The sequence below is a fragment of the Hippocampus comes genome, unplaced genomic scaffold, assembly GCF_001891065.2.
Source record: "Hippocampus comes isolate QL1 unplaced genomic scaffold, H_comes_QL1_v1.1 scaffold93, whole genome shotgun sequence".
NCBI lineage: Eukaryota > Metazoa > Chordata > Actinopteri > Syngnathiformes > Syngnathidae > Hippocampus > Hippocampus comes.
Genome location: NW_017805481.1, coordinates 319,677 through 337,795, shown reverse-complemented (window position 1 = coordinate 337,795; position 18,119 = coordinate 319,677). Strand labels below are relative to the sequence as shown.

Below are 18,119 nucleotides of genomic sequence, written 5' to 3'. Positions count from 1 at the left end.
ATATAGATACACTGTATGTATTGTATTGCATATATTTATAATATATCTATGATATTATTTTTTGTTTTTTATGTCACACTAACTATAAACTCTGGGCCGCATTGCACTGGAGCGATCCCGTCCTAACATGCCTGCCTTTGATTCACACACAAAACCAAGAGAACATCTCAACGTCACCTTTTCTTTTTTTTAATCCTTTCTTTGAAATTATTTTTTGAGAAAACACCCATGATAGACATCTTAGTATTTTATTTTATTTTTTAAATCATCTTGACTGCACCGTGCAATTGCTTGAGACGATACATGCGTCTGTGTTAATACCTTTGAATCTGTTATTATTGTACGAATAAATAATATTAATAAATCAATAGATTTGGATTTTTGGACGTAATTTCTTGGACTGGCTAGGAACGACTTGACTATTTACACAATGTTTGTTTCTTCTACTTTGCGATGCTGTTTGAACATCCACACACTCATGTAAAAAAACAGTACATATACTATATACAGTACATACTATATAGCACATACATTTATTTTCATGATATTTTAAAAAAAAAGATACAAGTTGAACACTTCATTGTTGATTCATCTTTGTGTTTCTGTTTCCCAACTTTTCTTTTTTTTTAACTGCTTAAGAGCGTTGCAGTCTGATGTGCAGATTCGGATGCAACATTCAAGTCAAGTGACCTCAAACGAGCTTTGTACTTAACGTCATCGAGTGGACAGCACCAACACACGTACACAAAGCATGGGGTGATTTTTAAAAATGCATCAATACATTTTAAAAAGAAAATTTTAAAAATAAACACTTTTTCAAATAAATTATGTTTTGGGTCACTAATTCCTCAATACATACATTATAGAACATGTGTCCATCCAGAAAATACTAAAATAAAATTAAATTACATTTAAAAAAAGGAGCTATATATATTACTGAGTCTATACAGATAATATATTTTAAACAAATGGAATAATAAAAATGTCCCACGCATATGAATAAATAATCTCCATATGGAATGTGAAATGGCAAAAAACAAATCTGTACAAAATGATCACACTGTTCATTTATAAAAACTAAAGCGGTGAAAACATTTTACAGTAGATCCTCATTTGTAGTCTAAGTCTATATACTCTATGTATATATAAATATGTATATCATAATAATCACACTTTTTTTTCCACAAGTATACTGTCATACACACACGCACACACACACACACACACACACACACACACACACACATCTACAGTATATACACAAGCACACACACACACAGACACACGTATATAAATAAAATACTTTGCGCTAATTCAAGATTATAGTTGTGCCCACCCTAAAGAAATGTCGTAGAAAGGGTGGTAGTGTTTGAGGAGGTTTGGGGGGGGCTCATGTGTCACACCTCCAAGATTAGCCAACGCTGCATTTCTTAATTCCCACTTTTTAATCTGCAAAATTTGAGAAAATGTGCTCAGTGTGCTCTTCTGCCATGCTGATGATGTCACAGGGGAGTGAAACACGGTCTGGGGATCAGGGACGGTTTCATGGTGCAGTCAATGGGCTTCTTTTCTATCCACTTTTAATTTGCTGACACAAATGAGTAGTGTTAGCAATGCTTGCAATGCAGAAATCGTTGCCATCCTGTCCTTATAAATAAACTTCTTTCGCCGGGTCCAAGTTGACATTACTGCCTACTATTTTTACTGCTTTCATTTAGCTATTACAATTATTCACAATTGTATGAGCGGTGGAAAAAAAGAAAAAAAGAAGAAAAACTGCCATCACAGTGAGGCACTCTAAAGTGGCTGCGCAAGTCCAAAGCCCTGGTCCACATCGTGGCTGTCAAGTCGGACTTCTCTGCATGACAGCTAACAACGTGGCGCTCTAAAGCTGTCACGTCAGCCCAAAGTAAATCTGTCAAGTAAATCTTAGGAAAAAAAAAAAACTCCCCTCCTCGCTGCTTTTTCTTTCTCAGTATGATAAGTGCGTACTCGTGGCTGACAACGAGGCACTCTAAAGTAGCCAGCATACTGTCCAAAGGTGTTTTTTTTTTTTTAGGGCGTGAGCATAGCTAGCTAGCTAACTACACACTGCAATTGCCTCAGATAACCGTAGATGCGAATGAAGGCGCTCAAATTCTTATGCAGCGGGGGAGGGGAGACTCGCGCTGACATCCATTTAAGCCACACCCAAAAAAGTGAATCAGTGAAAAACAGTTTTACGATCATCTCCAGAATCATGGCTACAATGTTAAAAAAAAAAAGTAAAAAGTTCCTCAAATGAAACTGTTAAGGCGTCATATAGGCAGGGATCTATAAAGGGTTTTTTTGTGATTGAGAAAATGATAGCAGTCTAGCAGTGCTTGCAAACTGTGCGGATGGAAACCAAATGAGGCACAAGCAGGATATTTGAGTTACATGTATACACACACATACACACAGTGTTGAATTAAGACATGTTGTGCTTCGTCATTAAAATGTAATTCAGAGGCGACAGCGCTCGCTCGTTTAAAGTCTTCGTGTACGTTTTGTTGTCGGTCAAATGTTTGGCAGGAAAAAGTCGGCACGATGAGCTGCTCGTAAGGCTGCTTTCCGGTGTTACATTAGAACTGAAGTTTATTTTTAAAGGGGTAACAACAGTTGTGCTTACTCGGGTCTTGGGACGTGTTAACAGTATGAAGTGTGAATGCAGGCAGGGCCTGTTGTCTTGGGGGGAGCTTGGTGCTTTTGTGATGCCAGTGATTGTCAAAATGTTAACATCAGATTGCACAAATCAACATTTCTAGAGAGGAGTCTTTGTTACATTATAAATATGCTGTATTATATTTGGCCTTTGTGTGATGCCTGTGCTGCCGCCTAATAACATATAATTACAAAAAAATAAGTGTGGGGGGGCCAGGGGTGGTCTGAAATTCTTATACAACAAATTCATTCAAAAACATGCCTTTGTGCATTGGGAAAAGAAAAATGAACTTTCCCAAACTGAGCCCACAAAGTGGAATGTTTAGCACCATCCACAATGTTTTGTTGAGATGAACAATTAAGATTCATGGACCGTAATCCAACGCATCATTCGTTTTTTTTTTTTTTTAAAACTACTTTTGTCCGTCAGAGGATCATGTAAACAGCACCACTTCGGCTTGAATTAAAACACCAGATAGCTTTACCATGACACACGCTTACACACAAACACACACGCATGTCAATAAATTTGAATGTGGTAGAAAAGGTCGGGCTATTTCAGAAAGTAAAACTCTATATCAGGGATGGGCAAGATAATTTTTTCACCAGTGCTACTGGGGGGGGGGGGGGCACATGAGATCACGCACTTCCTAAGCAGATGTAGGACAAAAATGCTAGTTTAAAAATGGACAAAATATGTGCATATGTGCAAAATATGTGCTGTAAACATTTCATTTTGAAGAATACATTTTTCAAGAGCCTCGATCCTAACCCAACCAATGGGGTGAAAAATTACCATTCGAGGTCAGCACAAACCTGCTTCACAAGAAACCAACATTACGTGCAAGAACTAATTTAATTTTTTTTTTTTTCACAAAAAACAGCTCACTCAAATTTTTTATATAACTGAGGTACGATGTTTATCATTTCAAACCCGCAAAAAAAATACTACAGTCGACCACTAGCGTATTCACACACTTGTAGATTTTTTTTTTTTTTTTTGCGTATAATTGATCATCACCCCCAATCACTCCTCATTATTAGTGGAAAATATATATTGAATGTTTATAAGCAAATTAAGAAGATTCATTTCGGTTTGTAAAAAAAACAAACAAAAAAAAAAACAAAACATTTTCTTAATTTTTTTCTACTAGTTGCCCATCCCTGTTCTGTATGATACAGATTCCTTAAAAACACCGGAAAATATTTCTTCTAATCCTTCCTTAATTTCTATAGTTAATCTATATTTTATTCCATTGTTTCTTGACGTAATATTATCATATAGATAAAGAGGTAATCGATCCCAATCAGCATTAAAAGCAGTTGGAGCTTGATTTCCACCATATCCCATTTTATTGAAATGCACGCGTATACGGAGTGGACTCACGTGGTGACGATTATTGCAACTCTACGTTTTAAAACGGGATCAGCTTATACCAGGTGGGATCACCAGGAAGGCTCCAGTTTTGTGCTTTGGAGGGAGAATTCCCTTCATGGACCTCCAGAACCACATGAGATTGGTCCACGTGGGACACTTTCACTGTTACCGTGTATTCTTGCTGAGGCCCTCCAGACTAGCCTTGAGCGACGTAGGCGAGCAGGGCGACAGGACGGGCGTGGTGGGCGAGGAGGACGAGGACAAGGTGGCGGTGGGCGTCTGCGACGAGGAGGAGGCGGGCGAGGGCGAGCGACTGCTGGGCGAGGGCAGGGAGGACGCGGACGCCCGTTGCTGCTGCTGCTGTTCGCGGAGGAGGCGGTGCTGTCGCAGGGCGGAAGACAGCAGCAGGGCCTCGGCGCTTAGGCCGGCGGCCGACAGGCTGGCCAGCAGTGCCTTGGCCTGGCCGGGCGACGCCCTCAGCGTGGGGCCCTCCGCCCTCCTGCGGCGGATCCCCGACTCAACGCCCGCGGCTCCCTTCAGGTCAGAGGACACGTGATGAGGGGAGCGGGAGTGATGAGTACGGACGGGGGAGGGCGATGAGAAAGTCCTACAAAGTAGAGGTTGCCTGCGCACACATGCTCACAAGGTGCTCACTGCTGGTGGGGGAGGAGGGGCGGTTATCGTGCGTTGGCGAGGCGGGTGGGGGGGTCACGCCACCACGAGGAAGATGACGGGTGAGGAAGAGGAGGAGGAAGGGGGAACAGAACAAACAGAGGACACATTATTTCAGGCAGACACGAGCATGTGCGACGGGCCCGGTGCCATCGACACATGAAGACCAATACAGGTTTTATTTTGACTTTTAATGATGAGGACCGCATTAAAAAAATCAAAATAATCAAACTTGTATCCGGCACAATCACATGTAATGAGGGTATGAGCCACTAGATGGCAATGTTTGAATACATCATTTTTGTCAAGAGGTAGCGCGACGAATGGTCACAGTGCCTGCCACATTTGGTTTGGTGCAGTACTACAGCTAAAATTAAAAAATATTTTCAAATGTGAAAATGCAAAATTAAGAAATAAAAAGACAAGTACCAAAATGCAATATGAAGAAAATGTTTTTAAATATGGCAAATTAAACAACATGGAGAAAGCATACAAGAATGCAAAGGTAAGAATGAAAAAAAAAATATTATCTTGAAACTAAATACGAAAATAAGTGTTCAGTTATTCATTCATTCATCCATTATCTGAGCTGCTTATCCTCACTTTGGGTCGTGAACGTGCTGGAGCCGATCCCAGCCGTCTTCGGGCAGCAATGTAAAGCGTTCAACCAAACTCGCATGCATGTTTTTGGAACGTGGGCGGAAACAGGAGAATACCCACACAGGCACAGGGAGAACATGCACTGCACCTCTGCGGACGTGCTAACCAGTCCACCAGCATGCTGCCTTCAACTAAAATACTGTTCATTATTTCTTTAGTACACACTGTTCAGTTATGGTAAATTATCTGAATAATATAATGCAGAATAGCTTGTATCTTAGCTATCTTAGCTTTACTGTATTTCAGCAACATTTCATGTAGCATCCAATATATGATAGTACAAAATAGTACAAGTCCAACACTAACTATCAAGCCATCAAATTACACTTGCGAACCAGTATGGCAGGTCCTCCAAAGACAACGCAAGCTATTAAAAACCCAATTTTCCACAATATGTCTCCTTAAAGCAAATCCTGTAGGATTATAGAGGGCAACTAAAGTATGATGTGATGCTATAAGCACACTACTGAAGTGTAAAAGTTATGAATGTTGCTGTTACAATCAGAATTGCACGAGGGCTTTGCAGGGAAGGTAATAGGACTTACTGAAGCATGTCAAGCAAAGCCACAAGGATTTTTTTTTGTTTGCCTTTATGTGTGTGTGGGGGAGGGGGGGAGTCGTTCATCAATATCACATGAAATTTTGGTGGTCTCAGATTGAGATGGGATTGGTAAAAATCCCCAGTGGCGTCTCTTCATTCTCTGATTATCCGGGATGATGATGATGAGGAGATGAGTGAGCGCTCGCTCTTCATCCTCGCTATTTCCTCTCCTTTATGTCCCGGGCTTCCGCCTGCCGCAATTTACACCCGCCAGCCTCGCCGTGAGCCGAGCGGATTCCCGTACTTGTCTCATGAAAGCCAAATTAATCTCATTATTTCAGCACGACGCCGACTCCCAGCTTGCTGTTTCTCTTTTTGTCTCCATTTGAAAAGACTTGCTGAAAAGAAAGTGCAGGGACACTTTAAGCTAATTGTGGACCTAAACGCCTCTCAACGGTGTTAACCGTGTGACGTCAGCCAAACATTACCAGCTCAGTAGAATCTAACAGTCGACGAATTTTAATGTATGTTTACTATCGGTAACAAAACCCAGGATGTCAAAACTCTCTCTTATATTTATATTAAGAATAAGTACATTTATTTATCATCCAAGTATCATTCACATTGTATGCCTATATTTTTTTTTAGACCAAATACACGCTCCATCAGTTTGCTAGTTGGCGTTAGCAGCTACTGGCTAACAGCTAGCTGCTAGCGGGAAGTATAGCACTTTTTAATAGCCCATAGGCTATGTTAAGATTTAGGCTACTTCAGTCTGTCAAAAAATAACAATGTTTATTGCTAATAAAGCACTTTAAACTTGAAGTATGTCTAAATACTTTCTTGACTTCTCTTTCCTTACTGACCACCAAAGTGATCCCCTAGGGCGCAGAGGCTAATATGACATGTTAAATAATGTCAATTAAGTCAAAGCATTTTGTTTTTTCATCTAAAAAAATACATGTGATTCTATGCATTTCAGGGTTTTGGGGAGCCCAACCCACAAATAACTTTTGCCGCATGGTTTTGCCGATCTGAAAGGTGGCAACCCTAATCAGCTATCTTAGGATGCTTGTCATCTTTGACGTCAAACCAAAAAAAAGAAAAAAAGCGATTTGCATCCTGGTAAATGAGTATAATCACAAAAGCCGAGCGGCAATGATGTGGAAAAATAGGCTGATTACCCGAGCGCCGTCTCGTCAAATCAACAAGGCGGTGGCGGGCCGACTTTGACGGCTAATCAAGATGAAAGGTTCTTACTTGGTGACAACTTAATGGGTTGTCAAAAATATATTTGACGTTAAAACACAGAATGTCGTCAATGTGTGCAATGGTTCACCAGAATTAAGTGCGCAAATGAAAATTAATAAGAGCCCTAAAATACATTTTGACCCGGATGCACACACTTGGAAAAAAAATGTTTTTACGTGTGTTAAGAATAATCATTTGGAAGAATAATAAACAGCGATTCCAAAAGGGCCATCCATCAACTGTTGCTCCCGATACTTATCACACATCAAAAAGGCTTCTCTGTCTCTGCATCCCAAATGAAAGCACATTTATGATGACAGCAATTATGATTACTACAACACGAAGGAGCGGTACCATGCAGGTGAAGTCACCACAGCATGCACGCAAACCTGAGGAGGACGAACAGTACCTGCTGCTGGGTCTTCAGGAAGTCCTCCCTCTTGCCACCTTTGAACTTGTCTGTGCTGTTCTGCTGTTGCAGCTGCTTCAGCTTGGAGGCCGGAGTTGGCGGGACCTTGCACAGGGCGCTGTTCCCTCCCTGGAAAAGACAGAGGGGAAAATTGATAAGTGTCTTTCAAGGAGAGATTTCCCAGAAAACCTTTAGTTTTGATAGTGGACAAGATTATTCTTATTTTTTTTACTTATTTACTCTCAACTTAAGGGAGTTGAAACTGTACTTGGGTTTTATCTTGAATTCTGCTTCAATGCAAAGCGGCAGTGCTTTTGCCATCTCCGCAAAGACGAGAAGCAGGCGCGGTATGAAAGTCGGCAGCGTGTCTGAGTTAATACGAGATGAACTTCACAAGCTGCCACGCCGCATCGCTTTTGCCGTCCAACACAACCGCTCGTAAGCGTTTGGAGAGCGTGTAGGAGCAACGGTGTAGCGCGTGATGCAAAGACAAGCGCGGCCATGACGAAACAACGCGAGAGGACTTTGAAATCCTCCCGCTCTGCCCGTGGGAAATTATATCCCGAATCGCATTCGTGACAGTGGAATATGACAGCTGAGTGGGAGGCTGTACTTACACAGCAACTGGGAATGCTGCTAAGGTGTCATTGTATGTTGAAGTTGCTGATTTTTGAGTGGCCCCTAATGAGCTGGATCCAAAACTAGTACTACAGAGGTATTAATTAAAATATATAGGCATTGTTGGGATGTGGCAGTAACTGGTAGTTAAAAGTATGGAAGCCCATTTCAGTCCAAAAATGAATTTTGATTTTATGCAAATGCCTGCACACCGAGTCCCAAAATACACAGTAAATATCTCCATCGAAAGTGATCTGAAATTGCCTCTCCTTTCATATTTGATTAAAATGTAGTATGATCTAAGTTTTATACATATTCTGAATGCATAAATTGATATTTCAAGTTTTTAGAAAAAGTGAGATAACATTTAAGACAATATTGAATCTCAAAATAACTATACAAGTAAACGCCCAAATATTTGCAGTTTTGCACTTTTTTCTTGAGTTAAAAACTCCCCAATTTGCTTTTTTTTTTTGTGCTTGGATAAAAGGAATAAGAGAATTGCCTTGGCTCCATCTGGAGGCATCTTGGTCTCAAGGCAGTATGTTGACCTGAGTTGAGGATTTTTATTTGGACATAACTAATGCATTGCTTATGGCAACTTTCGGAAATCCCAAACGTATTTTTTTGGGGGGGGGGGGGGGTCAATAAATGTTCTCTTTTTATGGCTTCGCTCAGTCCCTCCCCCCCTGCGAATATGTAGGTTACCTATACACCATATTTAACATTTTGGAGAAATTCTGTGGCAGAAATAGGCTTCCAACGAATGAAAAACATTATTTTAGTATCACAATGAACCAGTATCATCATTTTCACGACACAACAAAGATGAAAAGAGTTTTGGTAAAGAAGCAAAAAAACGACAATAAAAAATAAGAGGGTGGTTCTTTTTCTGTTTTTGTTTTTTATTGTCAGTTTAAAGCATGAGAGGGGTGAGCGACTACAGACAGCCAGCCAACAGCCAATCACAGCGCAAGACAAGTCTGGTGTCTGTCCCGCCCCTTTTCCTTTTCTGAGCCAATGGGGGAGCAGACATCAGAGGCGTGAGAAGTTCTCCGCAAACCCTCAGAGAGGAAATGAGGAAAAGAATGTTTCGAGCGAGGAGGCATGAGGAAAGAACCTGTCTCGATGTTGAGGGCTTGGGTGGGACCGGCGGTTTCTTGCTCGTTTTGGCGTCAACAACCTCGGCACGGGAACCGCCGCCGAACTCCTGTAACGTGATCTCCAACTCTCGAATGGTCTCCTCCAAACTGTCCAGCCTCTTGTAGGTCGTCTGGCAGAAGTTTTCTCCTGGTTTGGACTGTACGGAGGCCAGGTCTGATGTCGAAAGACTTGCATCTCCATCGGGAGTCCTACTGTCGGGGCTCGGTTGGAGTTTTAGAACCATGTCCCCCGTTTCTATCCCTCTCCTCAGAGCCATCACCAGAGAGCTCTGCTGACTGGGGGAGGATCTTATTCTGGGTTTGGGCTGCAGCGGCAATGCCTCCAAAATCGAAAGCAGGAGCCCGTAGGCCTCCTTGAGCGTGGCCTCCTCTCTGAAAAGAAGCAGCAGAGGCCGCTCGCTCAAGTGCGTCTCCGAGAGCGCCTCGGTGTGCTTGGAGATGGTGCGCGTTTGCAAAATGACTCCCATGGCGCCGCTCAGCTCGTGGGCCTCGAAAGGCGAAAGTGCCCTGATCTCCGACTCGGTCAGGAGCAAAGTCACTTCCTGTTTGACGTCTTCCCCCGGGGAATGCTGCGACTCCAGCTCGCGCCGACGAGGCGAAGCGCTCGGTGTCACGGAACAACGGGGCGCATCTCGGACGGGACACTGGGTCAACATGATGTGTGGAACGTAACACAAAGGTCTGCCCTACAAACCAGGAAAGCACTTGAATTCATTTGGGATCGAAACACAGTGACGGCAGACCCAACAGACGGAAGGAATGATAAGTGAATATTCAACACGTTCTTTGGATTAGCTCTCAAGGAGGTCATTTAAAAATGAGGCATTTGGTCCATCTGCGTGAACCAAGATGATGTGAATGAGCACGGTCATCTCTGGTTTCACCTGCTGCCAGGTGCGGAGGCACATACGAATTCCGCTGTTTGAACATGCGCTCACTGTTGGCGAGCACATCTGTCCGATAACATAACGGGGCTCGCGAGGTTGCCGTGTTCCATCAGGACATAACGGAACAGCTTTTACCTCTGACTGGGCAGAACTTTTCTCCTGCTCTGCATCTGCCTTGTCTCCGGACAGCGTCGGCGGCGTGGACGCCGGACGAGGGTTTTCCGACACCGTCCTCCTTAACTTCACGTGAGGCTTCTGGCTCTCCACCTCCTCAGAGTCGGACTTCTGAAAACACGACGGGAAAGCATTTTCAAGCACTTTCATGAATTTTTATTTGGGGTGGATGATTTTAAAGAACAATCGAGCTGTGATTTTTTTGTTATTTTTTTTTGTTTTCCTCTCGATATTGTGACTGGGATTTAAGATATGATTTTTTTTTTCCCAAGGTTCTCTTCTCATTTTATCCAAACGCAAGCAAAGGAATCAGATTTCTTATATCGCAATGCTTTGTTGTTAAATGACTAAATATTACGGCAAACATAACTCAGTACATCATAATGGAAAATAAATCCGTGGCATCATCACTTCAACTTTTCGTGGTCTCTGAAATGACACGACACTGCGGCCACACACGATGATGTCCGCCGTTGACACTTGACTCAGAGAGTCGGTTAACAGAGAGACGTGAGTTACCTTGACGCTCTTCCCAGGAATGAGGGGCTCCCCGCTGCGGGTGATCAAGCCCGGAGAAGAAGGGAAGCTGCGTCTGGGTGGAGGCGGCGGAGGGGACTTGGAGGGTTTCTCTGTGCGGTAGCGGGGCACCGTCAGCTCATCTGTGGAGGGTGCAAAAAAAAAAAACAACAATCATACATTTCGACCGGCGTCATGTCAAAGCGATCTCACTCTTTGCGTCAAAATAAACAAAGGCCTGCTTTTCGGATGTTTCAGAAAGAAGCTATTATAAGAGTTTGGATAAAACGCGTCACAACTCATTGAGCACAATACAAAGGACAAGGAGAGCAGTTTGCCCACACAATGTCGTTATCGGATTATCTGCGCATCAGCATGTCTTTCTTCTTTTTTTGTAGTTTCTGTCAGTCTGGATGCTCTGTAGCACAATGCTTCCTCCCACGGGTCAGTCTTGCTACAACAGACATCTAGGTTGGGGATTGGCGGTAGTTGGTGCAGATAAGTATGAGTATGTGTGGTGCGTTGTATTGGTCATCTGGAGGACACCATCGACTGTAACAATATTTTTTTTTTCCCCCTGACGTGTGTGTGGTCACATTCTCAAAATAGGTTACAAATTTGTATGCTTCTGCCCAGCTAATCGAATTGGCAACGGCAGCTCGTGCACCTGGCACTTCAAAGCCCGCGTTTAAAATTATTATTCAACAAGAAATTGCTGAACATGTGGTTTCATTCGAAATGGAAGAATTTTTTTTTTTTCTTTGATCCTAAGAAGGTGACAATATTTTCGCTTCCACTCCTCACCAGATCCTAGTCTGGATCCGCTTTCCTTCTTCTGCAGGGGCTTGTTGTTGACGGTGCGGTGCTCGGGCGTGGCCGTTCCGCTCTGAGGCGTCTGGGGAGCCTGCGAGGACGTCGTACTGGAGGAGGGTTTGATCTGCTTGGCGGCAAAGTCCAGGTCGGGTATGGCCTTCATGAGCTCGGCCTGCGTCTCCTCCAGCAGCCGGTTGATGTCTTGAGCGCTGTACTGGGTCAGGCTGGCCCGCTTCTCCTCCCAGTCCCGCTCGGCAGCCTGGGAAGACGATAGTTGACATTGATAAAGCCTCTCTGCTCGATGATAAAGGGGGGAGAATCAAAAAGCTTCCTACCAGGCGAACCTCGACAGACAACGCCTTATCGGCAGCGTTGCGGCGTTCCAGCTCCTCCAGGGCTTTGCCCTTGTGAGGGACGGGCGGATGATTGTCCTTATGCTGTCCTGCCGGGTTCCCATGGTGGCGGCGGGCGAGGCTGGTGTGCGGGCTCCAGTTGGACAGGCTGTTTCCTCCCCCGAGGTCGTTGATGGCGAGGGGCGGGCTGGTGGGGAGGTCAAAATCCGGGAACTTCCTCATATCCTCGTTGTGCTTGGACGATGAGAAGTCCTCGTGTTTCATATTCCCACCCGCCTCGTTTGCGTTTCCTTGGGGGGGGGGGGGTGAGTCAAACACATCGCTGTCATCGGAATGTGAGACACAAAAAAAGGCAAGACCCTCCCTCAGTAGACCTCCACAGAGGCCTCACACCTCGGTGCCGTTAGCGGAACTAAGATGTCAATTGACATGGATTGCGACTGCAAGTGCGGGCTGTTTCTTGAATTGCCAGGAACGAACAAATCAAGGCTGCGTTTGCAAATAGGAAGAACATACTGAAATATTCGAAAGCACGATCGTCTGGAGAGAGCGCAAACCATGTAATGGGTTGTTTCAGTATGTACATTACATTTTTTAAAAATGCGATCCATCTTGATAGTTTTTGTTTTTCTTATGGGTCAGTGTTGAATTATTGAGCAGCTCTTCAGGTGTCCACCCTTTTTTCTGATGGATTTTGAATGTTCTCGTCAACAAGGGTTCTTTTCTCTCGCCCCCCGTTGCATACTTGCGCATGGCATTGAGGGTATCCGTGATGGTCTTGCAGCGTTTCAGCAGGGCGTCCAGCCTGTGCGGCTCCTCCTTTAGGAACTTGACGGCCTCCACTTCGACCCGGAGCACCACCCGCATCTTGCTCTGAAGGCTGGGGAACTGGTCTGCGGCACAGGCAGAGACTTCAGTTAACTTCCGTCTTTGGCGCGCGGAAGTCGACGAGAGTGATTCATCGTTTGACAGACGGCGGGTGGGAGACTTAAAAGGCGAGCGGGCGCCGAAAGCGTCTGACTCACTCTTGAGCTCGGTGAGCGTCTCGCCCAACTTTCGGAGGACGGCCGTCTTCTCCTCCAGCTCCTGCACGCTCACCAGCTTGTGGTTGACGGACGACTCCTTCTGGATGTCCTCCACCGACTTCTCCAGGTCACTGAGGGGGAGGAAATGCGCAGAAGGATGAACGCCAGCCATCGCTCCGCTGCTCTTTTCAATTAACTCGCTCCATCAGCTGGCACTTTCTGCAGAGGTTTTTGAGGCAAGCTGAACTGGAGCGGCGTGGGCAGGAATTAATAAGTTTGGAAAAGTACTTTGGTGGCTTGCAGGGAACACGGGGGCAAATATAAATCTAAACTAATGTTTGCAATGTAATTCAGAACTGTAGACTTTGCTCAACTTAATATGGGTTCATAATTCGACTGTACATTTTCTACGCTAACAACTGCTAACCTATACTCTGCGCCATATATTGTTGGGCCAACGACCATCATGGATTTCACTACCATGATGATTGAGGGCGGAGCTCAGGGTTGTGACGAGGCGAGCGGCTTTGTCTTATGAAAGAAGAGTCAACAGTGTGGGAAAATGAGGGAACCTCAGCCATACACACCATCAATTTTTGATATATTATGAAATTAATTTACAGCCCTTGTCTTCTGTAGGCATGAAAAGCAGGTTTAAAGAGGCATTCAATAATCCTCAGAAAAAAACAGCCATCTAATGGTCAACAGTGGAATTACACTCAAAATAAACACGGAACCAACCATGAACAGCACAAATTTTCAATTTATTTGATGCGCAATGTAAAAGAAGACTGGCTGTAGCTGCACCAACATTTTATGGGTTCTTTCCAATGAATCCTGAGCAGTTTTTTTCTTCTTTTTCTGGCTGACAATTTAGATGCAAACGTGATTATATGTTCTGATCCTCCTTGCTTCTGGCCTTGGGTAAATTCGGGTACGGCTACTTCACAGGACATTGCGACGCATATCTGATGTGGAGATCTCAAGGTGGCGCTCAGCTCTGCTTGTGCAGGAGCTTCAATTAGCTGCTAACACCTCACATCTTAATAAGAATCTGAGAGCGCTAAGTCGGGCTTAATTACGCTTGCAGCTTTATCCGAGCGCTGCGATGCCACCGCGTGACTCACTTCCTAACTTGAATTTGCACTTTTTTTTTATAAACCGACAAAAAGTAGCTTTTCCTTCTCATTTCCATGATTATCAGTAGGTGGGTGTGTTGGTACTACTAACTGAAGCTGCTGGATGATGAGCTCCTCCTCATTGAGGTACTTGAGCCTCTCCTCCTCCACCAGGAGGCGCTGCCTTTGCAGGGGGTCCTCTTGCTTGCGGAGGGCGTCGGCCACACGCACGTTCAGCTCGGCCTCGGTACGCTTCAGCAGCGTGCGCATGGAGTCCTGGTTCTCGAGCTGTTGAATAACACGCATGAGGAGAGAATTATGCATCATAACTGACATATTATTTCCGGATATACTATAAAGCAACATTTTATATTTAACATCTTTTTTTTTTTTTAAATACATATAAAACAAAAACACGCATAAATTATGGTAGTGTTTCATGGGTGGATTTAACATTACAAAAAAATGAATAAATATATTTGGATTTCAAAATGAAAAATGTTAAGGTTCAACCACAGGGATCTCAGTCCCCCTCTATTTTTTCAATTTTTGTTTGTTTTTAAATTAAATAAGATACCTTTTTTTAAAATCTCAATTCACCACAAATGTATGCCGGTAATTATAAATACTGCACATCAATTTTAATAAATGGATATTTACAAGGGAGTGGTCGACTGGTGAGCACGTCCACCTCACAGTGCAGTGGTACAGGGTTCACTTCCAACTCTGGCCTGCCTGTGTGGCGTTTAGATGGGTTTTCTCCGGGTACTTTGGTTTCCTCCCACATTCCAAAAACATGCATGGCACGTTAATGGAACACTCTCAATTGTCCCAAGGTGTGAGTGTGAGTGCGAATGGTCGTATGTCATGAAAAATCCTGACACAAAATCGATTTGCTAGAATATAGAAAGAAACTAACGGTAAGGAAGTTATAGCATTTTGTAACATAATGAAAAATCTCATGTGGTGGTGGTGTTGGTTTTTTTTTTTTTTTTTTAACTGCAAAACACACAACTTGTTTTTCTCGTGCCCATGCCAGCACTTATTTGCATACTCCCGCAGGGTGTGGCCCATTCTCAGAGCGTGAAACTCCTCCTCGGTGTTATGAATGGAAACTTGTACACAGCCGGCGTGTGTAATACAACTCTGAGATGAAAGCACCTGGTAAGGGAGGAGGATGCATTATGGATGAGCCTCATGTTCCAGGAAGTAAAATAACACCGCTCGCATTGCGGATGACCCCATGTGATCCCTGCTACAAAAGCCACCACGGGGATACGCAGAAACACAAGGTGACGTGAACATACTTGATCAAATATTCACTCATATTTATGCTTATATTATTTACATAACTGGAGAAGAATCCCCATCGTGCTTCCCGCCTCGGTTGAATCATTCATGAGGCGCATGTCAAAAGCGAGCAGCGAGCCTTCAGTGTGAGGTGACACATAAGGTGGGGAGGAAACGCCCTGCCTCTGCTGGTAGATACAGTGGACTTCATGAAAACGAAGGGGATAAAAAAAACATGAATCAACCAAGGCGGGGAGGAGCTAAGTTTGCACTGGGGTTTTAATTGAAGTTGTGGAGAGTCCTCATCATGTATACGTGTTGCATTGTTTTCTTAAGCAAATCATTCCAAAGCTAATGCGTTTCACTGTCCTGTACTTTGCATTGGGGCTCGATCCCCAAGCAGTGCGCCGACTACAGCGCTCTACAAACGTACCGCATCACCCTGAGAGCTGCCTTCTAAATCAGGGGTCCCCAACCGCCGGTCCGCGGACCGGTACCGGTCCGCAGGGCATTTGGTACCGGGCCGCACAGAAAGAACTTGCCTTATTTCCGTTTTATTTATTTCGGAATACGAAAGATGTTTTATTTTGAAAAATTACCGGATTCTCCGTTACATCCGTCCGTGTCACGCTTGACTCACGTCAAGCCACGCTGCTCGGTCACGTGACCGATGACGCTCAAAAACAAAACGCTGAAGCCCGCAAAATGAGTAAAAAAGCTGCTTGGAGATCGCAAATGACGGCGGCCTTAAAAGTACGTTCGAGACAACTGGATTAAAGTTCTGTCTGAATACTCTGATATCACCACAATAGCACTGTTGCTATTTCCGACATCCTGCCTGTGTGAGGTGGGGAGTTTCTGCAGCAACGGTGACTAAAACAACATTACAAAGTAGACTGGACATAAACCACACACTTGAGGTGTCATTGTCTCCTATTACCCCGAGATGGGACTGTGATTGCAGAAAATCAAGCTCAGGGCTGTGGTGAGTCATCATTTTCATGCACTTTGAATTTGCGTTGTATCGTATTTTGAAGGCATTAAACATTACCATAGCGATAAGAGGGTTGCGACCAGATTAGACGCTCCTTGTGTTTATTATTATATTTCGAAAACACCACAGTTTTCATGCAGCTCATACCATATTATTTTGTTGTATTAATCCGCCACACATTAAATGCCGGTCCCTGAAAATATTTTCTGACTTAAACCGGTCCGTGGGGCAAAAAAGGTTGGGGACCCCTGTTCTAAATAATTGACCGTACCTGCGTCTTGCGCAACTGCCCGAGCTGCTTGCGCAGGTCGTTGGCGTTCTGCTGCAGCCCGTGAAGGTGCAGCTGCATCTGCAGGCGGCTGACGTTGTTCAGCGGCGTCGAGTTGGACGGCGGTGGCGGCATCAGCGCCAGCGGGGCCGACGGCGTGTGAGCTGCCAATCAGAGCGGGACGGAGAGGGCAGAGGGGGCGGGGGGTTCACGGTGAGGTCAGATGCAAGCTGATTAATTCAGCGAGTGGCGGTCAGCCTGCGGGGCGCGCTACGGTATATATCGACGAAACAAATAAACACATGTACACGTGTGCACGGTGCGCACAGCGTGTGAATGAGCAGACCCGTAAACCCCTAATGGCCCACTGGAGATATGTGAGCTCATGCTATTAGTAAACCCATTCAGAGGTGCAATTAGTTGGCCCGGTAGTGACACACAGGGGGGGATAACCATGCTCTAATCTTCAAGACACCGCTGTGGGAGTAAGGCGAGCTCCCAAAATGCACACACATAACACATAGACGTCTCCTGACAGTGTCCCGTTAAAAGACCAAACAACACTGGGAAAGCCCTCAAAGTACCAGGCAATTAGGTAAAAAAAAAGGAAGGAAGAGGGGGGGGGGGGGTCCGCACCACTCTGGAGAGGAAGACAGGAAGTGAGAGAGGGCAAAGGAGTAATGAAATGACAACTACCTTTCTTCTTTTGCCGTCCTGCTGGAATATAGAAAGATCCAGTTACTCAGATCATACTAAGAGGGAATTTTTCAAATACAATGGTACTGTATTCTCCTCTAGTACATGTCGGGAATTAAAAGAGCTCTGAGCAGATTGGCTTGATAGAACTCTCAGCTGACAGATCAGGTAGTGGTGGTAAAATCGTTTTGTAAAGCGAATCCTCACTCGGTCCTTTTATCTTTTTTTTTTTTTTGCTCGTAATATTATACGAACAGGAACTACCAGAAAACTGTCAATTCTCAGTTCAACTATTTAATGGACACCACAAAGATCAAAACACGGCCGTGGAGCCGGATGCGGAAGAAGGTCTGTCTTCTCCGAAATGATTTCACCTGTTTTTTTCAATCACGCTGCCTTGGCCAAATAAAAGTTTGTTTACTAGAAGTGCAATCTGGGTTTCTTCCTAAAGGTTATGTGGAACATCATCGTGAAGCTTTGTCATCATCGACTGTGGCTACACTTGGAGGCACCGCTGTCACCATGAGCTACTATCGAGTTTTTAATTTCCGCTAGTATGTGTCAACTACAGACAAGCCGTAAAACAAAACTTGGTGCCGATGTCTGAGTTC

The 18,119-nt window shown here is 44.3% G+C and overlaps 1 protein-coding gene across 1 annotated transcript in view; it reads right to left on the bottom strand.

Moving 5' to 3' along the window:
* Window positions 1–1,663: 1,663 nt before the first annotated feature.
* The window catches only part of srcin1a (SRC kinase signaling inhibitor 1a), a 69,837-nt gene continuing 53,381 nt past the window's right edge, over window positions 1,664–18,119 (bottom strand). The window contains exons 11-22 of the mRNA XM_019875777.1: window positions 17,509–17,529; window positions 16,816–16,976; window positions 14,373–14,548; window positions 13,143–13,273; window positions 12,839–13,010; window positions 12,100–12,379; window positions 11,756–12,023; window positions 10,955–11,094; window positions 10,397–10,546; window positions 9,332–10,060; window positions 7,594–7,722; window positions 1,664–4,594 (exon numbers count right to left, since the gene is read on the bottom strand). Coding sequence (XP_019731336.1) covers window positions 4,226–4,594; window positions 7,594–7,722; window positions 9,332–10,060; window positions 10,397–10,546; window positions 10,955–11,094; window positions 11,756–12,023; window positions 12,100–12,379; window positions 12,839–13,010; window positions 13,143–13,273; window positions 14,373–14,548; window positions 16,816–16,976; window positions 17,509–17,529 — 2,726 coding nt within the window. The 3' untranslated portion in view covers window positions 1,664–4,225. The remainder of the gene's footprint in view (window positions 4,595–7,593; window positions 7,723–9,331; window positions 10,061–10,396; window positions 10,547–10,954; window positions 11,095–11,755; window positions 12,024–12,099; window positions 12,380–12,838; window positions 13,011–13,142; window positions 13,274–14,372; window positions 14,549–16,815; window positions 16,977–17,508; window positions 17,530–18,119) is intronic.